Source organism: Fusarium pseudograminearum, chromosome 2, assembly GCF_000303195.2.
Source record: "Fusarium pseudograminearum CS3096 chromosome 2, whole genome shotgun sequence".
Taxonomy (NCBI): Eukaryota; Fungi; Ascomycota; class Sordariomycetes; order Hypocreales; family Nectriaceae; genus Fusarium; species Fusarium pseudograminearum.
In genome coordinates this window covers 7,328,415-7,354,682 of record NC_031952.1, presented here as the reverse complement: position 1 = coordinate 7,354,682, position 26,268 = coordinate 7,328,415, and the positions used below count along the sequence as shown (strand labels likewise).

The 26,268-nt window shown below is 48.7% G+C and overlaps 12 protein-coding genes across 12 annotated transcripts, besides 1 other annotated feature; 4 read left to right on the top strand and 8 right to left on the bottom strand.

The window, feature by feature from the left end:
• Positions 1–523: 523 nt before the first annotated feature.
• FPSE_08755 (uncharacterized protein) lies at positions 524–2,098 on the bottom strand (the record flags this gene model as incomplete). Its single annotated transcript, XM_009261873.1, has 1 exon — positions 524–2,098. The coding sequence occupies one exon, from the start codon at positions 2,096–2,098 to the stop codon at positions 524–526; it is 1,575 nt and encodes a 524-aa protein (XP_009260148.1).
• Positions 2,099–6,750: 4,652 nt separating this feature from the next.
• FPSE_08756 (uncharacterized protein) lies at positions 6,751–8,811 on the top strand (the record flags this gene model as incomplete). Its single annotated transcript, XM_009261874.1, has 3 exons — positions 6,751–6,823; positions 7,006–7,481; positions 7,546–8,811. 3 exons carry the CDS (start codon positions 6,751–6,753, stop codon positions 8,809–8,811), a joined length of 1,815 nt encoding a protein of 604 aa, XP_009260149.1.
• Positions 8,812–9,981: 1,170 nt separating this feature from the next.
• FPSE_08757 (uncharacterized protein) lies at positions 9,982–10,884 on the top strand (the record flags this gene model as incomplete). Its single annotated transcript, XM_009261875.1, has 2 exons — positions 9,982–10,609; positions 10,664–10,884. 2 exons carry the CDS (start codon positions 9,982–9,984, stop codon positions 10,882–10,884), a joined length of 849 nt encoding a protein of 282 aa, XP_009260150.1.
• A 410-nt stretch (positions 10,885–11,294) lies between these two features.
• On the bottom strand, positions 11,295–12,338 carry FPSE_08758 (uncharacterized protein; the record flags this gene model as incomplete). Its single annotated transcript, XM_009261876.1, has 4 exons — positions 11,295–11,336; positions 11,388–11,729; positions 11,778–12,115; positions 12,176–12,338. 4 exons carry the CDS (start codon positions 12,336–12,338, stop codon positions 11,295–11,297), a joined length of 885 nt encoding a protein of 294 aa, XP_009260151.1.
• Positions 12,339–13,531: 1,193 nt separating this feature from the next.
• FPSE_08759 (uncharacterized protein) lies at positions 13,532–14,616 on the top strand (the record flags this gene model as incomplete). The annotated part of the gene is made up of 2 exons (XM_009261877.1): positions 13,532–14,439; positions 14,490–14,616. 2 exons carry the CDS (start codon positions 13,532–13,534, stop codon positions 14,614–14,616), a joined length of 1,035 nt encoding a protein of 344 aa, XP_009260152.1.
• Positions 14,617–15,428: 812 nt separating this feature from the next.
• Positions 15,429–15,725, bottom strand: FPSE_08760 (uncharacterized protein; the record flags this gene model as incomplete). The annotated part of the gene is made up of 1 exon (XM_009261878.1): positions 15,429–15,725. The coding sequence occupies one exon, from the start codon at positions 15,723–15,725 to the stop codon at positions 15,429–15,431; it is 297 nt and encodes a 98-aa protein (XP_009260153.1).
• A 420-nt stretch (positions 15,726–16,145) lies between these two features.
• Positions 16,146–16,541, bottom strand: FPSE_08761 (uncharacterized protein; the record flags this gene model as incomplete). The annotated part of the gene is made up of 1 exon (XM_009261879.1): positions 16,146–16,541. One exon carries the CDS (start codon positions 16,539–16,541, stop codon positions 16,146–16,148), a length of 396 nt encoding a protein of 131 aa, XP_009260154.1.
• Positions 16,542–17,036: 495 nt separating this feature from the next.
• FPSE_08762 (uncharacterized protein) lies at positions 17,037–17,504 on the top strand (the record flags this gene model as incomplete). Its single annotated transcript, XM_009261880.1, has 1 exon — positions 17,037–17,504. The coding sequence occupies one exon, from the start codon at positions 17,037–17,039 to the stop codon at positions 17,502–17,504; it is 468 nt and encodes a 155-aa protein (XP_009260155.1).
• A 617-nt stretch (positions 17,505–18,121) lies between these two features.
• Positions 18,122–18,924, bottom strand: FPSE_08763 (uncharacterized protein; the record flags this gene model as incomplete). Its single annotated transcript, XM_009261881.1, has 2 exons — positions 18,122–18,602; positions 18,704–18,924. 2 exons carry the CDS (start codon positions 18,922–18,924, stop codon positions 18,122–18,124), a joined length of 702 nt encoding a protein of 233 aa, XP_009260156.1.
• A 717-nt stretch (positions 18,925–19,641) lies between these two features.
• Positions 19,642–19,681: a microsatellite.
• Positions 19,682–20,273: 592 nt separating this feature from the next.
• On the bottom strand, positions 20,274–20,579 carry FPSE_08764 (uncharacterized protein; the record flags this gene model as incomplete). The annotated part of the gene is made up of 2 exons (XM_009261882.1): positions 20,274–20,410; positions 20,465–20,579. The coding sequence occupies 2 exons, from the start codon at positions 20,577–20,579 to the stop codon at positions 20,274–20,276; spliced, it is 252 nt and encodes an 83-aa protein (XP_009260157.1).
• A 948-nt stretch (positions 20,580–21,527) lies between these two features.
• FPSE_08765 (uncharacterized protein) lies at positions 21,528–22,624 on the bottom strand (the record flags this gene model as incomplete). Its single annotated transcript, XM_009261883.1, has 2 exons — positions 21,528–21,862; positions 21,913–22,624. The coding sequence occupies 2 exons, from the start codon at positions 22,622–22,624 to the stop codon at positions 21,528–21,530; spliced, it is 1,047 nt and encodes a 348-aa protein (XP_009260158.1).
• Positions 22,625–24,709: 2,085 nt separating this feature from the next.
• On the bottom strand, positions 24,710–25,939 carry FPSE_08766 (uncharacterized protein; the record flags this gene model as incomplete). The annotated part of the gene is made up of 1 exon (XM_009261884.1): positions 24,710–25,939. The coding sequence occupies one exon, from the start codon at positions 25,937–25,939 to the stop codon at positions 24,710–24,712; it is 1,230 nt and encodes a 409-aa protein (XP_009260159.1).
• Positions 25,940–26,268: the final 329 nt, after the last annotated feature.

Below are 26,268 nucleotides of genomic sequence, written 5' to 3'. Positions count from 1 at the left end.
TGTATATGCCGGTTTATTATGGCACCCTATGTTTTTTTAGTTGATATCCGACCGCATAATAGGTCTCTACATTCCCTTCATACACTATTACACCTACCTAGATAGCACTCTCATAGAAACAATCTACTAGCCGCTGAATGGCTGAACAACCACCTATGACGTTCCTTTGGCTGTGAAAATTTGACGTGAGGTAGAGGGGAGCGGTGGGACGACCTCTCCTCCACATGAAACACCATCGTATGTTGCTGTGACCCGGATATCCCCCAAGCCGGTACCCTTGTAACATGACGTTGTATCAGCTCGCCGGTATCGAATGTGCAAAATCAATTCTTGGTATCGTAATCTATGAAGGCTATGTAATAGAGAGCCACGTGCTAGTCTCATAATTGTATCAACTCCAACGCTTGTTCTGTAGGGACTGTCCAAAACGACTGTAAAGCAAACATCGAAACATCCCATGTAATCCATCCAACTCCTTCGAACAATCTAGACCGTCATAACGCCGTGAAGTGACTGGCCCATACTATGAGACTGACAACCTCCTTTCCGCACTCCTCCATCGCCCCTTGGCCCAGAGGAAGCATTCTGTGAATGCCATGTACCATCCTGTCACCATCCAGAAGGAGAGAATGACGCCCAACCCACCCATCAACCGTGCATCAACGATACCACGTGTGACTGTCTCGCGTATAGCATCGTTCATCATAAGCCAGCCATAAATTGGGATGAGCGGCTCTGTCGATGTTCTCAAATATGAGGGCGTGCGACTTGGAGGACTTCGTCGCTCGCGCTTCCGCTCCAAGATAGTGTCCGCCATGCGCCATGCTACCTTGTTGTTAATCTTCTCCCATGTCGCCTCGCATGCGTAAGCCCTGGCAGAGTGACCCATCTGCGCCCGGAGGTTATGATCCCGTCCGAGTTTCATTGCCTTGGCCACGAATCCGTCAAGATCATTCGGTGGAACAAGAAATCCGTTGTCCCCTTGCTGAACGATATCAGACGGACCACCTTCGTCGCGGGCTACGACTGGAACACCACTAGCCATGGATTCCAAAACAACGAGACCAAATGTTTCTGTGATGGAACAATGGAGAAAAATATCACCACTTGCATACGCGGCAGCCAAGTCCTCTCCAACCTGGAACCCTGCGAAGACAACCTTGCCCTTCTCCCTCAAAGGATCGAACAGTTCTTGCACTTCCTTCTCCACGTCAGGGTTGCGATTGCCACCCACGATATACAGCTTGAAGTCAAGCCCTCGAGCATCAAGCTCCTTTGCTGCCTTGGCAAGAAAATCGAAGCCTTTCTCACCAGCGATGCGGGAAACTGTCACGAAAATAACCTCGCCGTTCGGAGCCAGTTTCTTTCGCAGTGCCTCGCTCCTCATTCTTGGGTTGAAAAGTTCGGTATTAACACCTCGTGTCAGGAGTTCGAGTTTGTTCTCTGGAACGTTCTGGCCAACCAAGTATCGTTTCACGAAACTGGAAGGATAGAATATGGTTTTGATCGAGGAGTGACTGAACAAGTAGCTCTGAACAGCCGCAAACGCAAACACGGCGACATGGCTTAGAGGCGCGGGAAAGAGAATCGAGCAATAACCGGCCAGATCAGTTTGGAAATTGCAAATTACCGGTATCTGTTTCTCTCTGGGCTGCTGTCGTAGCTGGAGCATTACTTGGAAACCGAGGCTTGCAGGCGACGCCAGATAGATCAGATCGGGAGGAGAGTCGTCGCCAAATGTTTTCGAGAATAGTGTTGAGTTGCGCACCGGGTACACAATAGACAGCTCTGGGTTGAATGGAAGAGGATATCCAGTCACTCTGACTTCAGGTTGTTTATCTGCAGCAGACAAGGTGGGCGACGGAGGCGGAGTGAAGGTGTTGTGTTCTGTATGATTGTGTGGCGCGACCACCGCAACCTGAGCTCCGTTCGCTCGCAAATGGTTGACAAGCATCAAAGTCGTACGGCTAACGCCGTTGACAGGGCCAAAGGACTCTGTACAAAGGAGTATGCGCTTTCCTTTGAGAGTTTTAGGAAACTCAGAGAGATCATGACTAGGGTACGGCGACATGGCCGATGATTGCGTTTGAGGGAACATGATGGTTTAAAGCTGACTGATGGTCAGTAATCGTGAAGAAGACATCGCACGAAGCAGATAACATGCGGGAAGCGATGCTTTTCTTTGTCAAGGCATTGAAGTCACAGAGTAATCTTGCAAGAAATGCCTCGCACGTGGACGGCAACGAGGCCACGAGAACGGGGACAATACATCAATGAAAGCACATGAGGCGCTTCTCTGGTATGGGCGAGGCTACAATACAGGCCATAGTAAACACCACGAGGAGGGGTCGCTGGACGCAGTTCGTCGATCTTGGGACCAGCCAGTCGGTGGGGGTAGTTGGAGGGGTAGATCTTGATCGCATGCTCAAGATGAACACAAGCTACAGCTTTATATTGTTGAGAAAAGTTAATAGAGTTCTCTTTAAGAGGTCTTGAGCTAGATTTTACACTCTAGACTAGAGACGCATTGGTTGTCTATCTTGGTTGAAGTACTTAAAACATTGAAACAAAAGCATGATTTCGTATCCACGATGGGATCTATTTCCATGGAATCACTCGATTTCATGTTCGATATAAAAACTGCCGGTCTTTCCCCAGACGCCCAGCTGCACTTTCCCAGCCTAGACGATTGGCGACGTCCTTGGAGGTCAGTTCTGCGATCGGTGTTGTTGTAAAACCCTTGCTCGACCTGCGTGTGACGGACGAATCAGATGCGTCGCTGGCACCACATTGCTCCAACTTGGGCAACCCGCCAATGAGTGTGTAATTGCGAATGGCCATTGTAGTTCCAGCCCCCGTGGCCGAGCGAGTCTGAGCTATTGGCAGCAAATTTCCTTCCGTGCCAAACAAGAACCGCATTCGAATAGAGACTCGTGACGGATTCCATTTCAGATGTGAAGTGAAATCGTTGGCAGTAAGAACTGGCCTTTTCCAAGACATCGGGAAGACACGGAGCGCCTCTTGTTTCTCCTGGCTAGGTAGGTAGGGAGCCTAGGAGCCATGGGTACTACCTAAGTACATAGTAAGGCGGAAGCTATCGGCGTAAAATTATGGTGGCGCCATTGCGAGTTAATAAGTCAGCTTTTAGCCAAAACTAGAGCGGTATTATTCCAAAAGATGGCAATCAATTCAATACCTTGTCAAACGGTTGGTCGTAAATTATTGCTGATTGATTGGAAAGAGATTAGATGGGGATTTAATCTGCTCCAAGAAACCGGACCAGAATGAATCTCACGTGGTTCATCACGTGGGGTATTTGTCCCCTTGTATCAACCATTTAGTATCGAATGTCTAGAAATATAGATAAGTCCTTCTTTATTAGGCTAAGTTATCGGATGACGAATGTCATAAGAACAATACTCTTGAGTGGTAGTACTATTATGTAGTATTTGCCATGCCGCGTACAAGGTGTTCCATGATGGAGACTATCTGACCAGGGCATGTCAGAAAACCGCGCCTCTTCCTTGGTATACCTTGAATTATGTTAATCGTACTTCGTATTCCTGGTACCTTTTATCAAGCGAAGTCGGTTGTCTCTTGGCGGTTGAGACGAGGTCGCTTCGCGGTTAACATCAGATGGTCTGGTGTTTATGGAGCCGGCTGATATGCTGATAAGGCGTAGAAACTCGAACCATGATGGATTCAACGGGCCGAACCACCATGACCAAGAATCCCAAATTACCACGGCCATAGGTACCAGTCCCTGTAGACACACGAGTCTTACTGTCACAAATGCGGCCTACAGCTTCCGTGCAAGAAGATCCCGTCATGTTCCCGCCTTGGCTCGCCTGCCCCATGCAAGCAAAAGCTCATGACGCAGCTAATCCCCCGGCATCATGACACCCGGCAACAGTTAGATATGGAGAGTGGGATTAATTACTTGCAAGGGTCTGTACTATTAGCTTCATATTATGCCCACCAGGTGGTAATTGGAGGCTCAAGCAAATATGTATTAACAAAGCAAGGCCACTGTGCTGACATATCAACTGACACGAACTTATGCTTAATGACAAGCAATTTAGCGGTTCGTACCCTTTGATGTGTATAGTTTAGTAGATTGGTAAATCTCATACTATTCCAGACTATTAGCGAGCCATGACCAGTCAGTTGCCGAAGAAGCGCCCAGCCGCGATATCATTTGCTCGGGTCAGTGCTGCAAGGTTGTAAGTTAGCCTCATCGATAGCACGGATGCTTGATGATTGCGGAAGAAGAGCTAATAGATAGCTCTTGGCAGTACCCAGAGTAATCTCGCCGCAAGTCATTTGGAGTTTAGATTACTGTTGGCCCTCGTTTATAGAGATTCTCGAAAAGGAAGCTCATCACTCGCGACTTCATAAGTCGGATGTGAAGGCAACGCTTGTTGTCGCAACCCACACGCGTTCCAGCCTTGTCGATCACGATATCTCGTGTAAGGATTGCGGGAAGTTGCGCAAACTCAAATTAAGCGTCGCCTCATACCTCATGAGGCAAAGTACCCTTATTCGAAAGAGGTTCCAGAAAGATGGTTCAAGGTTTGCGATTGAGAGTGACCGGAAGACTGTCAGTGGCTTACTTGTTGCTTCTATTTCCGTCCTCTCAAAACATTTGCTACGTTGTACGCCCAGGTAGGTACGGAGTCGGCCGAGTCAGCACAGTGTCTGTTTGTCGGCGGTACCTTGTTCGGCTAGACTCCGTTTCTAACAGAATGACGGGCATCGGAAAGTGCTCAAATTACCCCTGAGACGCTAAACTCCATACTCCATAGGCCCAGCCAGTATCGTGTTAATTGGGACGAATGGTGACGGCCGCTCCCTCATTCTGGGTGTTCGCCGGTGCGGTGGTTAATTTGTTATCGTTGGTCAGATATGAAAGTCGTAGGGGTCGTAAGACTCTTTCTCGCTTGATAATCGAGCTGTCTCCGCCTGTGAGACATTGACCATGGGTTTGCGTTAATGCCTCCTCTAGCGTGCCAGTCAGAAATCCGTCCAGCCATCCGATGTCTTGGACAACTTCATCCCTGATATGTACCAGTAAAAGACATGCATAGCCAATGCCTTCACCGTCTCGATTATGTTTCAATTAGCCGCATCATAATCATCAGCTTTGCATACCATGCCATAAACCAGCTAAAATGTGGCTACGTATTCGCTGTGGCAATAACTCGTCGCAGCCGAGAACGGAAACCCCTGTCTGTTGGGTGGTGGAAATCTCGGCGACCTCAAATTTGACTCGTTGATCTACAAATCATGTCAGCCTTGCAGGAATGAACATGTACACCCAGCGAAGCACAGCAGCTGTCATGCGATGTACGGAGGGGGCACGCCGCTGAAAACTCTGCAGTAACCTCGTGTTCTGATTTCACGAGCACGCCAAGTTCTAAAGTCGGTCAGCATATGAGCGAGGCTGAATGTGTCTGTTTTTTGCACTGCAGGTGGCGCTGGCGCTGGGAATTGCTGCAATGACAGCATTGCCCTGTGCACCCTGCAATCGTGAATCGATGGCGGGATCGTTTCTGTCCGCAGGAAACAGCTGGAGTCTGGTCTGTTCCCTTCCCCATTAAAGTATTGCAGGGAATATAGTACCTAGGGAGCGAAGGGTCAATGTTCTCAATCCCGTCCCTTCTTTTGCCTTCCCTTCAGTGATATGAGTGACAGTGCGTTGGACAGTGCATTGCCAGGGTGTGGACCTTACCCGTTCCTTCCTTGTCTGAGCAATTGGACTACCGACAGATTCAGAAGTATTGGCTGAAGGAAGACAAGGCAGGTTGGTGGCAGTAATTAATAGTATCCACTCGAGAAATAACCTCATATTTATTGAGTTGAAATTGAACTGAAGAGCCTGCTTGTCTCGCCCAGACTTCATTGCTTCACCGTCAAATCTTTCCTACAAACCTAATCTCAGCTACGCTGCAGCACTTTTACACGACAATAAGCTTAGCTGCGAGAGGCAGACTACTGACCCATGTGGGGGTAGTATTTGAAGGGACCTGGTTTGCGCGGGAGTGGAGGGGCTTGCGCAGCCTTGTAGGAAGAGAATTCTCACCGTGTCGAGACACTGTATTCAATGTTAATGCCATCTGTCACATTGTCCTCGATTCCAATTCCTGATTCCAGGTCCCCCCAAAAGTACTCTTCTCAGCAGGTCGTGGTGGCCATGGTACCTGCATCGAGCCTCCCCTCCGTTGAGAATGTGCCCCTGGGATCCCTGAAGATGCATCCCTGTCTGCCCCTCCATCCAAGTTGGCCAACCCAGTCGAGACTCAAATCAAGTCAACACACACATGCCGCGCTACTGTACAATAGTCACTGTATTCATCCATCCCTTGGCGGGCAGAAACTAATGGGAATACCTCACCGCCTTAATTTCTTCTGGGCAGATAGTTCCAATCGTTGCGTGGCTTCAGCGGCTGCCCCTCCACCGGCCTTGCCTTCGCCCTCCATCCCCCAGAGATAGAGTGCCCCCCTTTTCCCATTAGCTTAGCTGCAACGTTGAATGAAGTCGGGTGGGAATATCTTTTCTAGCCTCCCTTGCATCTGCGACTTCCCATCCTATCTCCTTTATAAACCTCCCCATTCCCTCTCACTCTCTCCGATCCCTTACACTCGCTAGCATTTTACGTGTGTCGATTCGTGACCTCGTTTGCGCGTATCTTTTCTACAGCTTGTCCTTTACCTCGTCTGCAATACCCTTTCATACCAATTCTAATCATCATGTCTTCAAACGGCACTCAGGAGGCACCCATTGAGGTCCGCCGCATCTGCTGTGTTGGTGCTGGTTATGTCGGTAAGTTGCAGCAAACTTCCCCCAGCAGCCTCTCGCGGGGCAACAAGCCGCTCGCCTGTCAAGTTCGCGAGGGTTGAGATAATGCGTGCAATATCAATGATTGCGCGCTTATCGAGTCCTCGAGAACCATACACCGCTCGGGCACGCAATTGAGTTCAGCCAGACTAACAAGTTACTTTCAGGTGGCCCTACTGCTGCTGTCGTTGCTTTCCAGAACCCCCAGATTCAGGTCACTGTCGTCGACCGAGACGTTAACCGTATCCGACGTTGGAACTCCCGCCACCCTCCTATCTACGAGCCTGGTCTGCACGACATCATCCGAATCGCCCGTGATGGTGGCCGACCTGGCAAGATCTCCGGCGAGCCCACCACCGATAGCGAGGGCTCCTCCGCTGAGGAGGGCGAGATTACTATCAATGAGCGCAAGCCCAACCTGTTCTTCTCTACCGACGTTGCCAAGCACATCAGCGAGGCCGATGTCGTCCTTGTTGCCGTCAACACCCCCACCAAGTACCGTGGTGTTGGTGCCGGCAGCGCCACTGACATGACCGCTTTCGAGGCTGTCACTGGTGTCGTTGCTCAGTACGCCCGTGAGGGTGCTATCATTGTTGAGAAGTCCACTGTTCCTTGCCGAACTGCTCAGCTTGTTGCTGATACTGTAAGTACACGATCAACATCTGCAGAGAAGATAAGTGGCCAGAATGCTAACTACGGACTTCTAGCTTAACATGCATCGTCCTGGTGTTCACTTCGAGATTCTCTCCAACCCCGAGTTCTTGGCTGCCGGTACCGCCGTCAACGATCTCCTCTACCCTGACCGTATTCTTATCGGTTCTGCCCCCACTCCCTCCGGCAAGCGGGCTGCTGAGGCTCTCGTCAAGGTTTACAACGCTTGGATTCCTCGCGAGCGTATCTTAACCACCAACGTCTGGTCTTCCGAGCTTGCCAAGCTCGTTGCCAACTCTATGCTGGCCCAGCGTATTTCTTCTATCAACTCCATCTCCGCCGTCTGCGAGCAGACCGGTGCTGATGTCGATGAGGTCGCCAAGGCCGTCGGTGTGGACCCCCGTATTGGCAACAAGTTCTTGATGGCCGGTATCGGTTTCGGTGGCAGCTGCTTCAAGAAGGATGTTCTCAACCTCGTCTACCTCGCCGAGACCATGGGTCTTCCTGAGGTCGCCGAGTACTGGCGCCAGGTCGTCAAGATGAACGAGTACGCTCGTGACCGTTTCTCCAACCGTGTCATCAAGTGCCTCAACAACACCCTTGTTGGCAAGAAGGTTACTATCCTCGGCTTTGCCTTCAAGAAGAACACCTCCGATACCCGTGAGGCTCCCGCTCTTGAGATGATCAAGACCCTCCTCGAGGAGCGTCCCCGTGAGATCGCCGTCTTTGACCCCTGCTGTAACCCTCTGGTTATCAAGTCTGAGATCAAGGAGCTTCTCGGCCCCCTTGCCGAGGGCCACAACATCACCGTCCACGGCAACGCCTACGACGCCTGCGAGAAGAGTACCGCCATCATTATCGCTACTGAGTTCGACGAGTTCCGCAACCAGCCCCCTCCTCCTCCTGCTCCCCAACCTACCGTCCAGCCCAAGACCATTGGCCGCAAGCCCAACCCCAAGACTGACCCCCGTCCCTTCAAGGAGGGTGGCAGCCCCAACGAGCTCCTCGCTCTCCACAAGCATCTCGTCCAGCGACCTGATGTCTCCTCCCAGGATCCCCTCGATCGCTTCAACGTCGAGCCCAACTGTGATGACGACTGCCCTGACTGCATCCAGGAGCGTGAGAGCAAGGAGAGCGGCTTTGCCACTGGTATGGGAAGCTCCGAGGAGTACAAGCCCAAGGAGCGTGTTGACTGGGTCCGCATCTCCGAGAGCATGGCCAAGCCTCGCTGGGTCTTTGATGGCCGTGGTGTCATCGATTCTCGGGAGATGGTCAAGCTGGGCGTCCGCGTCGAGAGTGTCGGTCGCCAGCACCAATTCTAGATGTCTTATCTGGATTTAAGGCTTCATTTTGCAACGGCCGACCTTTTAGATTTCTTCTCTGCATGAATGCGTCGACTGTTGGCTAAGATTATACCGTTTTTAATAAGCATGAAATGACATATGGATGTGGTTGATGAGACACGGCGAGGAAGATATATCAATGGATAGGGCGGGGATGCGGTTTACACGACGGCGTGAATAGGTAAAGAAGTTTACCGGACATAGAATTAGATTTGGAGCTGTTGAAAATGCAAGAGCAAAGATTCCTGTTAAGATGCTTCCCTTGGTGACTGTTTCATGGTTGATTGATTGGTTAATACGATTGATCGACGACTATATCGAGACTCGGGGCCGATTAGTCAAGTTGGAGCAGGCGATAACCTATTCATATCTGATGATTGTTTCCGTTGGATCTGCAGTAGTCTATTTTATCGATCTATTCTCGTGGCGAGTTGTTTTATAGCTGATCTTCCACCTATCCTCTTGTCGTGGTGGTCCTGAGACGAGTGGTTCAACCACCCCTGTTTCAGACCATCCTTCAGCCGTCTCAGCTTTGAACAGGTGCTGTAGCAAAGCACAAACTATCACCGGAATACCACCCCCGGTGAACATGTTTCTCGAGCCTAGCTGTCATATCCCCCTGCTAGAACGTTCTCGATTATCCCGATCCTTGACCGGGTTGCGTTATCACAACGTCACATTGAACCTTTTCCACGCGACTTGACACAGAACTCTGCCCTCGCTCAGGTACCATGTGGGAACCCGTGTTTCAGCAACCCAAGCACAAGCCCAAGGGGCCCTACAGTTACCATGGCCATGGCTCGCGCTCCCATAGATCTTCTTGTACTCCAGTCTTTCCTGAGATCCTTTCCGTCGTTCTCTCCTTCACTGCCTGTTGAACGGGTAGCACATTCGTCTCTTCTAATACACTCTTTTACCATAACTGTATCACCTTCTCTTTTCATTCCTTTTTTGGTTATCCCTGTGCTTGCCACGAGGATATATCCTTTCGCTTATATACCGTTCCTTAGTATCGAGTTGCAGGAAACAACTCGACTTCCGTCCTGTCTTTTCGAGGCCTACAGTCCGGGCCACCATCGCTGACCTGCGCGCTCTTTTTATCTGAGAGAGCCCCATCCTAAGCGCCCTTGGAAGCAGTCGCCGTCAAATATGAGATTGCCGTGGGCCAGGCAGGCCGCAATCTATGGCCTCTTGTCTGTCGCTGTCGCGGATGTACTACCGGTGGACGACATCCCGTTGATGTGTGTGACCATCTGCGGCCCAATCGTCGAGTTGACGTCGAAATGTGATATTCATGGTCAACGCATGTCGAAGCGACAAGTAGAATCGGAGTGGGTTCCTAAGCTGGCCGTGGAACCCCCTGCGTTGGACAAGAGGAGCTTTTCAATCATCCGAGCTGCGCCGACGTCGTTTCCTCCCGAGTTCAGTCCTGGAGAGAGTACCACCACATCGCTATCGAGCTGGACTTCGGAGGAGACTTCAAGTGTTGTGGATCAGGTTTCGACGAAAAAGCGTACCACGATGGCATCTATGCTTATGGACACAACGACAGCGATTCACACTACGCTTTCGACTCATACTACTCTTTCGAATTCGGGGTCTTCAGAGGTGGTATCGCAAACGCCGACTGGTACATGGAAAAGTAGCCTGCAGACACACACACCGCAGCAGGGCGACCCAGAGAGAGAATGTGTCTGTTTGAACAAGAGTTTCGATGTGGCCAAGGTCGCAGCGCTGTGTCAAGACTGCATCGTCGTGGATGGACACAAACAAAACAGTGAGTTCCAACCCCCACAGAAACTATCGTTTTATAGAAGCTAACTTGAAAAAGACATGGACATCATCATGAAGTCGTGCGGTTTTGAATCGCGTACTTATACCCCCGACAAGGACAGCGAGGTGGACAATGTCAGAGTGGAGGCAACGCGGCCAACCACCAGTATGGGCGCGATGGAGAATGCTCCAGCAAACACTGCTTCCGGAGTGCAAGTCCTCAGCGTGTTCTGGGTCGGTATTTTTAGTTCTCTACTGGGTTTTGCTATGGCAGTGTAAAAAGGCCTGCTGCATTGCAGGCGGCGGATTAGTTAGCGTGTATATCATAGCGTACGGGAAAGCATTCCATTTCCTTTCTTATCTATTACATATTTCGATCAGTAGAATCTCATCAATTGAAGCCAGCCTTCCATACTGCAGATCATCTGTTACAGCCATCGCTTATCACGTCATCTGTTCCTCGCTTCGACTTAAGGCTCGCACGTTTGGGGCCCCGGGCTGCCAGCCTGAACCAGGGTTCGCATGAAAGTAGATCAAGTGGTATTATGCTATATGTCTATATGGTCGCTTCATATACTATGCAGTACAGTGTTCAATATCAACAAGAGAGAATTATGATACGTCTATGCCTCGTACGTGTGTTTCCGTCCTTTTCATACCCGTTCAGCACCAAGGCGCCTTCTGAACGCCTAGATCATCATGGCAGCCATTACCGAAACAACACAGAATCCCTAGTAAAGCGTTAGTAAAGTCTCAGTCACAAGAACACAAAGCATTCTTACCACTCCCCACGTAGACCACACCCGAGTCGCACCACTGTCATCATCACCACTATCCGTCCCATTGCCACTGCTGGTGTCGTTGATCCGTGCTACCAGCTTGTCTCCCACACTGCTGAGACTCGACTCAAAGTCCTTAAAGTTTGTCGCGTTCCAATCAGCACCGTCATCTCCTGGTACGGCGTCGCTACCAGGGAAAGCGATGTATAAAACATCGTCTGCGTCGTGACCATTGTTGCCGTTCATGGATTTGCCGAAACATGCTGTTGCGAGTGAGATGGCGGCTTCACCCACCATGGATTCCTCGCCATCGTCACCATTTTCGTCACCCCAGATACCGTAAAACTATAAAGATCAGCATTATGCTCGTACCGAATATAGATCAACACATACCATTTTCTCGCCACATACAACAGCTATGATACTCAAGGGCTTGATACCATGCTTTTGCGCATCGAAAGTTGGCCAGTTCTTCTTAGTGCCTAGGTTCCCAAAGACAACATAAGGGTGGATGTTGGCGTCGAGATCCTTTTGCTTTGTGCTGTATGTTCGAAGCCGATCCTGGAAAGAGGTAACAGATTGCGTGTCGCCTGAAGATCCACAGCGTCCATCATCTGCAGAACTGCCCTGGATACCGTCGCAGTCGATGTCCATGTTGACGAGCTTGCCTTCAGTGCCTTGGAGATATATAACATTGTAGTCTTTTACGTGGTCGCCACAGTAGACGTAGGCTAGATAGACTATTAGTTAACCTAGTTGCGATAGAATATGGGGTAGTTGTAGGAACCTACAGCCATCGTCGCCATCGGCGCTATGAAACCCCTTGGCGAGAGGATCATTGCAGGAACCCTGCTTGACGATGCTTTCTTTGAAAGCCTTGATGTTGTCAGGAACGTCGCGGCAAGAAACCAAAGCAGCAACTGATGCAAGCAGGAGAAGTCGAAGGGAACCCATGTCGAAGGCGATCGATCCAACCGAGAAGTAGCGAGCGTGGGGAGAAAAGAGGCTTGGGGGTCGATCAGTTGATTAATTTAGAGCGAAATAGTTTATCTTTATGTTTAAGTTTAAAAAGAATGTGTACCCCGGAAAAAAGAGAGTGGGAATGAGAGATGTATTTGTTTGATTAACTGCTCAAAACTCACGCCATTATTTCCGGCACGTATGCAGTCTATCAAAGTGTTCTCCGTGCAATTTAATCGCGACCAAAAGTAGGTTTCTCCTTTTGTGAATGACCTGAAAGGGGACAGAAAGGGCAAGCTGACGGTCAGGCTACCTCTTTAGAGGATCTATCAACAAGGTCCAGGGGGTTGTATTCCCTGCCAAGACGGGTTCGATCGGGTCTAGAACGGGGGTTTTGACCAGCATTTGGGCTTATTTATAGGGAAAGTCTCCTCGAACTTCAGGTGCGTATGCATATCTCAGAGTGGTTAAGGCGTGATGGTGCAGATTCGGGCAATTATTCCGCCAAGCTAAAGCAGATGCTCCCACGTGTAAAAAGAGGCGTTTACTTTATAGGACAATAACATTGTATCACTGCATTCCTAGATATCCAGTCACAATTGGGAAGAGAGACGAATTAGGCAAATGAAGATCTCTAAGCTCTTCGGCTTACCCTACGTGCCCATTTCAACACACTGATTCACGCACAAATTCGTGATCAAAGACTTCTTTTTATCGTGACCAGCTTAATGGATCAGACTAGGTTATTTAATAAAATATATCTAAGGCTTGGCCAATTGTTGTTCAAAAGATAGGCTATTGTGGTTGTTCGCATTTGGTCCGACCATCATTTCGTCCGAGACACTGCTATCACGGCCACATGCGACTGGGCACGACAACAGGCGATTGAGCATACAATATCCTAATATCACCTAAAACTCATAGTAAGCCTTTATCTCGATTACCTATATTGGTTTTTTTTAGTCGATGATGATTACATATGTACTCGACCGTGATTGATTCACTTGGTCCGCTTCGGTGTCCGAACGGACGAACAAATGGTGAGGAATCGCTACCGTCCTTTAGCTTCAATTCTAGCTTCGTCCGTCAATTCGTCCGCATTTCGACCGGTGACAATAGATATATAAGAATGTAGAAGCAATATACAAAGAGATAAATATAAACCATTATACTGCTTCATCATCACAATGTCTGCTCAACTTAAACATAACGCCGTCTGGGAGGCTAGCCCCCTTGCATTCCTCTCCCGCCAATTCATCGAGGGTGTTCCCAAGATCCCCAAAAACGTCAACCTATCAGGCCAAACAGCTCTTATCACAGGCTCAAACGTCGGTCTAGGATTTGAGAGTGCCCGTCAACTTCTCGCTCTTGACCTTTCACACTTGATTATCGCAGTGCGAAACCAAGCCAGAGGCGATGCGGCAGCAAAGAAGCTCCGCAATGAGTTTCCCAACGCCAAAATCCAAGTATCGCTGGTAGATATGGCTTCTTACAAGTCCATTCAGAGCTTTGTCGAATGGTGCGAGACATTGCCGCGTCTTGACATCGCCATCCTCAACGCTGGCCTGAGTAGACCCCAGTTTGAGCGATCGGAAGCGTCAAAGCATGAGATGACCCATCAGATCAACTACCTCTCTACAGCTCTGCTCGCCATTCTACTTATACCCATCCTCAAGACAAAACGAGGGACTTCTGGACCTGCGCATCTAAGCATTGTCGGCTCCGACATGTCGTACTGGGCGCAATGGACCGGAACCAATGACTCCATCTGGGATGTGATCGATGACCCGGCCCATTTCTCCAGTAACGGCGTCTACCAAATTTCCAAGCTTCTTCTCATAATGTTCGTTGATAAGCTTGCCCAGCATGTCTCTCCCCAAGAAGTCATCGTCAACTACCCCAACCCGGGCGCCTGCAGAGGAACTGAATTCGGAAATGACGGGAACAGCGGCCTGGTGGAAAAGATCTGGATGGCGTTTGCGAAGCCCATCATCGGAAGAACAGTTGCTACAGGCGCCCGATCCTACGTTGATGCTGTGGCTGTCAAAGGTACAGAGAGTCATGGCAGTTTTGTTGGCGAGGGCAAGATCAAACCGTAAGTGCATCGAAAAAGAGAGGTGACGAGTATGCTGACTGAATTGACAGCTTCCCCGTGATGATGTATGAGCCAGCTGGAAAGATGCTTCGGGAGACAGCATGGAAGGACTTGATGGAGGAGTTAAGTTTTGTGAAGCCAATGGAAATTCTTAAGCAAGCAGCCGAGCAACACTGAAAGAATGTGGTGTTCAGACAAATATACCATGGGTGTTAAACAGTAATATTTTTTAATCAACTTAAGTCCTGAGACAACCTATTTCGTGGCTGTGTTCATGTTGGGATAGGATCTCTGGCTGGCGGAACAATAGTCGTCTCATCCGCAAATCTGACTTTTTTCTTCACCCTTTTCACCAAAGGACTCTGCTCCCCAACCTGCTCCTCGTTCTTCGCACAATGTCTGCCGGCTCTCCAGCTGAAATAGTTGGTGCGCAATTTGTTGAACACTAGGTCGGTATAGCGGATATATGTCAGGACCACAAACACACCCCATGCCAACAGTAGCACCCAAGTTATTATAGACCATGTTTTATCTGTGCTGTCTTTTTTGGACATGGCGACTGGACTGATAGTATCGTTAATAAAACCCAGGAGAGTGGTAAGGGCATGCCAGACATACACCAACGGAGACGAGTGGTTTTGCATCGTAGACGTAGGGTACAAGGTTTGTTGGATAGAACTCATACGATTGAGTGTGAAGTCCATTTTAGATTTGGGACAGTAATAATCTTGATTGAGATATGATTCAGAATGGAAACAGATCCTTCTTGTAAGTGAAGACATAAAGGTCTTGGAACATCCCCGTGACCAGGCAACTATCCAAAGTTTTCTCCTCACCCATCATGATGCAAGCTTTCCCTCAACGTACGATCCCAAGTCGCCCTACACTATCATTTGCTTTCCTTTCCCAACACATTGCAAATCTGACCAACCAAGCTTCCAGGGCCAAACCCTCAAAGCATTTACCCCTTAAACTTTCCGGATTGCCACCTAAACCGCGGTATTGTTGGAGATCTCATCGGAGCTCGGTCGGGGCTCGTTCTCCTTCTCGCGTTCGCCTTCGGAATCTTGGTTGGAGGCGGTCCCGCCCTCCTTTCTCGAGGCGGCTGCGTCTTGGATGGCGGCGTAGACGTCGTCGTAGATGCTCTTCTCGATCCGCTTTTGGATGAAGACGATGATGATGACAATGGCCAGGAAGGCCACGACGGAGACAGTGGCTAGGAGAGAGGCCAGGAGAGCGGCGATATTCTCCGGCTGTACGTAGTAGGCTGTAGTGAAGGAAGACATTGTGCCGATGGTATCTTGATTGAACAGTGATTGTATGTGTTTGCAGAGTGTTATCTCGGTGAATGCTGCTGCAAAAGTATAGATGGTTCGGTAAATGATGAAGGCAGACCTGGTTTTTTAAAACCGAGTGGTGTTGGATGTTTCATTTCTACCAAAGATGGTGATATCCACGCAAAAGTATAAATGGGATGATAAGGGCTAGGAAATAGAATATTAATTCGTTGATTTAAGTCATAAACTTGTTGAGAAAATTTGCGTTTATGAGTCGCACCGCAGCGTGACCGAAAGAAGCCTCATTGAACTCTATCAAGAGTATCATGTCACGCATCGCGGAGCCCTAATATTCACAAATGGGTACAGAATTAAGGTCATCTAGTAATGTATTGCAGAAAGAAAAGAACTACAGTCCCGCGATGACAGCTACGACTGCGACTCTTCATCACTATCGCCACCGACAATAAAGTCCTCCTCTTCTGTTTCTTCCGTCGACCCTCGACGTCCCGAGGATGAAGGAACAGCAGGTTCCCGAATGAACTGTTGCATCTCCTCAGCTTCAGCTCCTGTCCCATCCTCAGCGTGCCTCAGCGGACGAGTGTGCTGAAAGTCGATTTCTGTTTGCCGCATGCTAAACCAGATACGAAGCAGGGTGCACAAGGCGAAGACACATGATAATATCATGAGGACGAATATGAACTGGTCGGTGGTTTCGGAAATCCCGCCTCTCCAGTGATGAAACACGGGCCTGGGAGATGACAGCGGCGTGTTCCAAGGAGTAGGAGTAGGCACGAGACGTTGGCGTCCTTCGTCGCCGGTCATGTGGAGGAATGTAGGCTGTAAGCATCTTACCATCACATAGTGGAAGAAGTGGCCGTGGTCGTGTTCGTGGTTGTGGTTCATTTTCCGACTCTTTTTGTGGTGAAGGTATCGGTGTTAAGGACGTAAACTCGGGTACCTAGTTATCTGTAAGTGTCAGGGCTGATATTTTCAACATCAAGAATATCCAACTTACAGTAATACAGTCGACCTTGGGCTAGTACTGAAGGATGAAGAGCGAGATAATTAGCTGTAAAATTCCGGGCAGAAAAGATGAAATGAAAACTTTGGTTCGACAATTTGAACTTTTGCATCGGTGGGTAAGTAGGTTAGATATTGTCGAAGTTTATCAACACCAAGGTTAACGATATTTTCTGCCTAGAATATGTGCGCAACTCAAAATTTCTGCAGTACAAAACTTCTACTTCGCCTTGAATATCCAACCAGCTCCTTTTCTACCCGTCATTTCGCAAATCTTATCCTGAGCCCATAACAAAGATGAAACTCGCACTCGCTTTATCACAGCTCGCGTACTTCTTCACCAGCCCACGCGGAGGGCTATTCGCATCAACTCCCACCAGACAAAGAGGAGGAACAGCCTCCAGGTCGGCGGGCAGACGCATCAGAAAGCAGCATCGACGCAGACCCTTGTTGCGCAGGTCTACAGCGATTCTCCAGGACGACAGGGTACTCTCTTCTTTGTCCAGTCTTACCATGGAGGATAAGAAGCGAGGGGAAGCGCCTGAACGTCACCGACCGGATGCAGAAGATAGTATGGAAATCTGCAGTGTTGAGCCCCCACCGGACAACCCTACATGCGCAAGTCCTGTCGCAGCGGAAATCACTTCGCTATCCTTTTTACCTCAAAGCATTCGAGAGCATCAAGAACAAGCGAAAAGGAGAAAGCTACAAGACGTAGATATGACTGAGGATACAGAGACGCTTCTTCCCATGGACACTTCTTGAGGGGCGGTTCTGGAGGAACTTGTTCGGGATATGGATATAATATGCCGTATCTATTGTTGCAGGTAGGTTAGCCTGAGCTCTTCTTCTTTGATGGACAATGCTGAGTACAGTTCTAGCACCCGTCGATATACTTAACTACCTACGTCCTTTGCCACCCCTGGCAAGCAACTTTGTTAAGGCCAGCACTCTTTTTTGTCAAGGCTCTTTTTAGCTATAATAATTTGTGTATTTGTGGCGAAATCGGAAGGTTGAAAAATGGCGTTCATGTAATATATCAGCCATGTATAGATTAGAAGATTATTTTATGTCTTGTTGTCAATTGTTGCTTTGTTATGCTATTATTTCTCATTCTTAACCAAATCGAATGCTATATACATCATTAATATCGTGACTCTGTAAGTAGATAATGGTATAGTGAAGAGAAAGAACCTCAACTTGACTTGACTTGATGTGCCTGCATCATTATATCCTCTCTTCTCTCTCCCTCTTAATTATTCCCCAGCGTGTTATTTCATCCGACAACGGGCCCCGACTACTCCGCCGTAAATCCACAAAAAATTACTCCCAAAAGATGGACATCTCCATCGTGCTGTATAGTTAGTCGCTGCCCGCACAGTCTAAATGAATTTCATCTTTAATATGGCCTCGTTGTCAATGACACGCTCCCTGTAACCCTCGCAGGCCACTTTCACAAATGCCTTTGCCATGTGAGAGGCCTCGACGCCGACGTTGGATCGCCCTCCAACAAGGCGCCTCTTCTTAGGCGCGACGTCCGACGAGGCGGAGAGGATGGTGCTGGGCCTCAAGATCCAAGCGCTAAACGTTTCAGGGCTGGCGTCTGCAATCTCGCATAAGCCCTTTTCGGCCTCGGCCTTTGGCTTTCGCGGGTCTCCAAGCGAAAGTAGTGAAGATGATCTTGACTTGCTGCTGGCGAATACAAAGTTGAACTTTTGGCCTCCTGGCGTTTTGGGCGCGATGCGCTCGCTCATTATTTTGGCGGCGTATAAAGGCAGTTGAACGTTGACGTGGTGAAGATAAGTCTTGTCTTTGTGAGAGTGGGAGTGGGAGTGGGAGTGATCTGGACGAGCTCCAATAGCCCTATACGAGTGTCAATCTTTGTTCCCTGCATTGTCTAATGGATATGTTGGAGACTAGACTAGACCAAGTCTGAATCTGAGACTGAGGCTCAAAAGACATACCATAAACAGGCTGAAGATCCTTCAATTCGCCGTAATAGATCATCGGAATACCGTGAAAAGTCCTGAACCATGATGACATCGGCCTTTGGGTGACTCTCAATGTCCATTGTGACGGCTTTTCGAGTGAGGATCACGACTTTTGTGATGCGCTCATCAGAGAGACACTCCTTGACGATATCGTTGCCGACCAATCCGGTTGCCCCTGTAACCACGACCTTCATTTCGAGACCAGAAGGTGTATAGCACTGAAGAAAGATAGCGATAGAATAACAGAATGACCTCAAGTCAGGGAAAAGGAGAGAAGAAGACAGTGAACAAATGAACAAAACAAAATAATGGTTCACCCCGTAAAGTAGGCCGCGGCTTGCGTCTGTCTGTCTCCAAGATAATCCTGGTTCTTGCGGGCCGCTTTCGCCTTGCTAACGGCTGAAAAAAAATTAAAAGGGCCGGAGCCAAAAAAGAGACAACTGTGGCAACGATATTAAAGTTGAATTGTACTCGTGAGCAGTAACTAATCGTATCTAGACTGGATTTATTCCATGTAATTTCATCTCGATTTGATCTTGGCTTTGCATCTAAGAAAGCCAATATTATACTTGACCGCTTTAAGGGCATGTTGAATTCAACTGCCGGTCGTCTTGGCTTTTATCCTTGCAGTAAACGCTGAAATGAAGACTACAATTCAGCAGGCTCATCTCTTCTCGTAGGGACTTGTCAAAAGTGTCTTGAAGTTTCCCTTGATCGACAGCTCCTGACGGGGTTAATCGGTTATGCAGCGGGAATAATCTGCAGAGCCTGTCACTGGCCTTTGATCTTTTTTTACGACGCCAAGAAATGAGACATTCCTCCCTAATCATTGGCTGATTCAAACGTGTTCCAACTATAGATGCTCTGTGCTGTCAATGAGATCTGATGCTTCAACTGCCAGAGAACCAGAAACACCACAACGCAACACAACACATAACAAAACAAAACAGCCCCATCATTAGGATCTCCATCACTTGACGGACCCCGTCAGAGTTAGCATACACAACATTCTGTGCCGATCTTCCGTCTTTGCCGACGTACTATACCCAATACTGCTTGCACACGTTTCATTGAGCAATGAAACACCCGCTCTTCCCATGCAAACGTATTGGCAAAATGTCACTTTGTTCAGCCCAATCTTTGTGGAAATGGAAAAGAGATGCCTAGCGCGCCAGTTGGAATTAATCACTCGTGTCAAAGGACGGACTGTAAACAAATACTGTGAATGTGGCTGTGGCTGTGACTGTGACTCTGGCCGAGAGTTCTCTATAGTGCATGGTAAAGGTTACGAGGAAATACGAGCAGCAACATATTCATTACACAGAACATACAGTGCAACAATTTCCCATATCATCAATACCTGCAAGAGTGAAACCTGGTTCCTCAAACTCAAAACTCCGCTTCACCGCATGAACCTTCGGATCCGAAAATCGGACCCGGGGATACCATTACGAATACCGAACACATGGAGATCACCATATCAATCAGACAAGATTAACAAGTATTATTATTCCGTGGATATCAGGACAATTAATAAAATTACTTAAGCAGCTCGGCTGCCCTCAAGGTTCTCAGCAGCACTCTTGCTTCGGGGGTCACTCTCCTGCCCGTAGTGGTTGACGTCTCCGCCGAGAGACTCAATCTCCTTCCTGCTGTTCTCCTTGCTAGCCTCGCTGGTGTCTTTGTGTCTGTTAGTTGTTGAACTTACGAACTGGGGTAGAGTAGAGCACATACTGGGGTTGGACAGGTTCGCCTTGTGGCCCTGAATCTTGTGGGAGATCTCCTCCTTTCCGGCGCGAAGCTCCTGCATGTCATTGGACAGGACAGATCGGTTTCCAGCAGAGTCCATTTTTGTGGTGTTGATTTGGTGATAAACTGAGAGGTGGTGTACGATAGGATGATGTAGTATCGTCGAGTGGTTTCAAAAACTGATAATGATTATCTGTTCCATCCAGAAAAGATTCCCTCTTTATACACATCTTGTACCATATTGCCCATGACGTTTTCCCTTTTGCGGTTATGTCATGTTCCAGCGAAACAGGGCTATTTCCATGCTCCTGAAGTCTGGGCAATCGTCAAGCAGGGGTTTGTGGGTGCCCAGCGTTTGGCTCTGTGTGGTTGGATCTGCGCCAGTATGGAGCTCGGGATGACATAGCCAGCCATGCATAATTCTGGGGGGCTACGACAATAATAACTCAACCACTTCAACTGCTAAATCAAGACTCTATGTGGGTGTTTATTTATGCCCCCAAGCATCAGGTCGGGAGTTTATCATCTCGATCAACATTGTCAACCTCGTCTCGTTCAATATTGCTGGCTTTGTGAAGCATTAAAGTATACGTAAACCGTCATTCTAACTTCAAAGTAGGCATATCTTTTGGTAAAACAAAACCGGCATTATCTTCCAAGTTGCCTTGTGGAACCGCCTCTTCGTCATAATTGGCACATGTCATAATCTCCTTAGCAGGCTAACTCAGTAATGACGATTGACAGGTGGTACAAGAGAAGAGAGCCTCGCGTTCAAGAACACAAGATGGCAAGCAGACATTTCTCTGGTTCTGTAGATATGCGTGACTCCAGTTTAATGGTGATAAATTATCTATAAAGCAAGTAGATATATCGAAAGAAACAGAGCTAAATATACGCTCACTGAATGAATGTCGATATAGCCACTAACAATTTGTGTAGCCCAAAGACCTCCAATGGACAAACATACCCCTCAGAAATATTTTGACACCATGAATTAATTACTCCATCCAAGTTTGCATCCATCTTGAACCCATCCATCACGCCCATCTCATTTCGTTTCCTGCTGTGGCTGCTGTACGTTCAATATCTCGGGACCAATACTTGGATTGCGTTGCATGTGGTGCTCCGGACCGGCGTCCATCTCTTGACGAGCCGTTGTAGTCCCGTCCATTTCCTGAACAGGTACCATTTGCGACTGCTGGTACGGCTGCTGGTACGGCGGAAGGCCAGGGCTGTTTGCATAGCTCCCGTGGTCTGAGAATTGCGCGTACGACTGAGGTCTCTCAGATTGAGAGAATTGAGGCGAATACTTCTGGTACTGGTCGTTGGATGAAACGCCGCTATAATGTGGGTTCATGACTGTGGGTGTTGAGTTGAATGATTCTGGAATCAGTTAGTATACAATTGCCTGATACACTTGTAGGCTTACTTACGTTGGTAACCGCTCATCGGAGAATGAGCAGCGAATGTACCTTGGTGAATAGGACCGCCCATGGGCGAATGTGGTTGCTCGCTCATTGTTGGACCAGGTGCTGATGCAGCCGAAGCTGCTTGAAGTGCCTTTTCATTCTTCTTCCTCTTTTGTCGGGGCCTCAACCAGAACAGCCAGGCCAAAAGACCCAGTACAAATAGCCCACCGACAGAAGCGCCCACGGCGATACCAGCGGTAGCTCCTGTGCCCAAGCCGTCATCATCGTTCGCATCAACGGTAGATGTGCTCGATGCCGTCGCAGAAGCTGTCTCAGAAGCGCTAGAGGCGGTCGTACTCTCATCACTCCTGGGATTGAGGAAATCCAGTCTGTTATTCTCAATCTCGGATAGTTTAGCTGGGACTAATCTGTCCCTTGGGCAACCCGATCCGCAAGCATTCTGACTGCAGCATCCAAGGAAAGGCGGGTTGGTAAAGGCACATGTGTACCAGTTATCGACGCCTTGAGAGTTGTCACAATCTTGTGCTGGAAGCTTTGCGTATTTATCCGACTCGAAAGTCGTGGTGCGCAAATCGCCGTCTGGGCAGGTACCGTTATTCTTTCCGCAAGGGTCGTTAAGACAGCAGCCTATGAATTGGGTATCGTCATCCTCGCAGATATAGAACTTTCCTCCGTTGATGCAACTGAGACCCCAATATTCGCGAGCTTCAGACATTTTGAACGCTGGACTCAATGTTTGTTTCCCAAAGACGGAATTGATGCTTGTTTAGATAGAGTCGATCGGTTGATTCTCTATGCAGGAGGAAAACAAGGAAGAAAACGGCCGAGAATAAGATCGAGTAGAAGAACAGAAGTGTCCCATAATGTCAGCGAGCACGGGACCCTCTCTTTCTTTCACTCATCTATTGGACATCCCAGCCTTACCTCGAGCAGAGCAACCCCCAGGCTAGAACCGGGCAGCATGGGCTTGCTTGAGTGGCGTTGGATGGGGTCCGAGCCAACTTGATAGTTCTGCGCCTTCTTCATCCCAGCAAGGACATATTGCCTCAATGACCAGCACAGCCGCGAATCGCATCAGCATCAGCATCAGCATCAGCATCAGCATCTATGCTAATGCACTGCAGTGTCGGCGTATCGAAGTAGGCTGTCGGAAACTGCAGCGATAGTGACAGTGGGTAGGTAATGTAGCTTTGTCCCACATGTGGATGCTTACACCCGCATCACACTGGTTGCGTGGTGACCCTTCATCCTTCTCGTGTCCAGCTCGTCTGACAAATAGTGGACAAACAAAAGTAGCTTGTAAGGCTCTGGTCGTTGCGCTCCAAAGAAAGAGAATCCAAAGATAGGAAATTAAGTCTTGCGTGTCGCACTCTGAAGACAAAGACAATAATTTCAGCCACCCAAACGCTATGGAGCTTGGATCATGATGTTGTTCCACACAGACCGGGGGCGGCCAGGGTCATACAGACGTCGTCAGGTAGTCTTGGACTGGTACTTTCCCTTGTTTGTATTGTAACAAAAGAGTTATCCCATGTCTGAAATTCCAAAGTCCCCGAAAAATAGAACGTGGAGGCTCAAGTAAAGTTGGCGATGTGGCAAAGGCTGACACCATTTCCAATTCTAGTATTTGACGGGGATCGTCTGCGACATATCTGGCTAACATCTTGGTGTCAGCTTTATTTTCATGTTTATTCCAAGCCTTATATGCGAGACAGGGATCTCCCTGTGTGGTGCCACAGCCTGGTCAGCTAGACTACCCGGCCATCAATCTTACACCGCATACCGAAGCACTTGATTTAAAGTTGTTTGTCGTCAACAGCATCAACCCGTCGCAGAGCACGACTTGGGACGTTTATCGTAATATGCCTCGTTGATTTGTCGTGAGTTCGAAAGATTCCTGACTTCCTGGTTTCTGATGAACCAAATGCACGGTGGATAGAATGCAGAAAATATTCCAAGTGACCCTAGTCTCAGTCATCATCTCTATCCACCCTTCACGGAACAACACAGCCCTGCGGTGGCGCAACGGTCCAGTTTGACTAAGAACAGCCAAAGACAAAGCTGATAGCAGCGGGAAGATTTTGCATTTGACTCTGGCTGCATAGCCAATCGCGCAAATAGCAAAATGGCATCGAACATTCAATCGAATACAGTTGCGAGATGTATAGGTATTATAAAAAAACATCCCTTGTGACAATTGGCTTTGATACTCCGTTGCTGCACATTATTCCATACTGCGAATAACTCGCTTTCTGGAACAGCGGATCTTGGCATGTCTTTAATCTTGCGACTTGTCAAACTGCCGTCACAGACTGTCGCATTTCGCTCCCTCTCACCAACTCGTTGGCGATCAGCATACCATTCTCCACTAAACTCAAGGAATGCTGACGGCAGAAGATCGAGGCCGAGGTCATGCATGGATGCATCCCACAACCCTCTAGGTTGCTAAAAGTGCAAGACCCACGAGGAGCCAACACAGGGACAAATTTGCTCTTGACAGCATAGTGTTCGTAATCAAATTGTTAGAGTAAATGGCACCGTGTTCTCTGCCGTAAACACAATTCCATCACATCTCTTGGAGCTTTCTGTGCAACAAAGCGTAACACACATGTCGCCTGGGTCGGTGGTATGTCGGTTCTCTGCTGTTTGTTCTTGATTTGCTGCCTTGCAACTTTTCAAAGACGATGATCCCCCGGATCAAAGATTGGTGTGGACGTGGACAAAGAACGGGTTCCTAGCACATCGGCTAATGCCGTAAAGGCGGTGCCAGGACCAACACAACGTTACTGTTCAAGTGGCTTCAATCACCAAATTGCGTCGAAAATACTTGCGGTAACTGCTCACCCCTGACTCTTTGTCCGAGTTGCGCCACGAATGACCAAGAAGCGCGGGAAAGGTTGGGATTGACCTCGTTGGGCATTAAAATCTTGACTCGACTTTGACTGAGCACAAAACCAGAACAAGATATTTGGGTAACACGGACGCTTGGGTGGAAGAGTTTTAGTGCAAGATGGTGATGCAAGTAGTTTGCCAGAGCGTCAGTGAAGGGTGACGGCTCGGAAGCGCTTTTCTCTCGCCATGCCCATCCGTCATCTGCGTTACCTCCAGCAAGCTGGCGACGTTCGCGGGCACCTCCTTTCCAGGTAGCTCCACCAAGAGCACTGTTCTTCTCGCCGACCCGCACGAAGCGATGGAGGTCTTGAGCAGAAATGGTAATGTCAATTGAACGAAGCCCTGGAGTAGCGGTTTTCTCGTTTTGAAGTTCATCTCTGGTGATAATTGCTGGGGTGGCGTTGTCTGCCAGAGGCGCATTAAACGCAAGCGTCACAGTAAGATCGTTTCCTCGATCGTTGACACCGTTGCTCGTGATCCAACTCTCCCAAACGCCGAGTATCGTCTTTGTTCCTAAAGCGACTCGACTGACGCGACAATCGAAAGCGACAGCCAACCAGTTAGCTACTACACTCTTTAGTTGCTGGGGCATGCGCATCAACAAAAGAGGTAGATGAAGGAACTTGTCATCTTCTTTCTCCCGCCGTGATGATGAGGAATCCGAGAGTCCAGGTAAAAGGATGGCCGCATATGCCGCATTTTCGTGCTCAATGCTGATCCATAACCCTTGCTTCTGATCGTCTGGCAGGTCGCTCTGGTCGCCGCGTGGGATTTGGAGGTCATCTTCAATGTCTCCCTCTCCTAAGAGAGTACCCGCACGGAACCACTCAATTCGCACTCCCTTTAACGATCCGACTTGCCCTATAGCCGTATCTGTCGTTTCCGATCTGAGCTCAATGCCACGGACGACATCGCCAACAAGGGTGTCGCGCAGGCGGCTGGCGATGACCTCAAGTCGCTGCCCTGTGAGTCTTCTTTCGCCAACATGGAGAGGAGAGACACGATGGGTTGAGAAAGTAGTGTTGAAGAAGGGAGGTGTTGATTCTTCGTTGTTGTTATCAGAAGCGGTATTGAGAGACTGCGTCGGTGATTGCTGAACTTCAGTAGCATCAGGACCTTGAGTACTGAGGCGGGCCATTGCAGCGCGAATTATGTGGTAATTTTGTTCGATTCAAGATATTGACAGTAAGATCAAGTTCTCGAGAGTGAGATGAATCGTGAAAGACGAAGTCTCTATGTCGCTCCCAAGAAAACGAATGCCAAAAGATCTTGTTGACAGGAGGTAGTGTACGGTTCTAAGATTCTCGCTTTTGACAAAAAGAAGATGACTAAGCATGCGAAACAGCAAACATCTAGAGATGTTTATTACCCTAGTAGGTAGCAGAAAAGTTGGCCTCCTAAGTCTTAGGGTATAAGAATAAGTAGTCTAAGAAGCTTAGTCTGAATGGCATAAGCTGCCCTAATAAT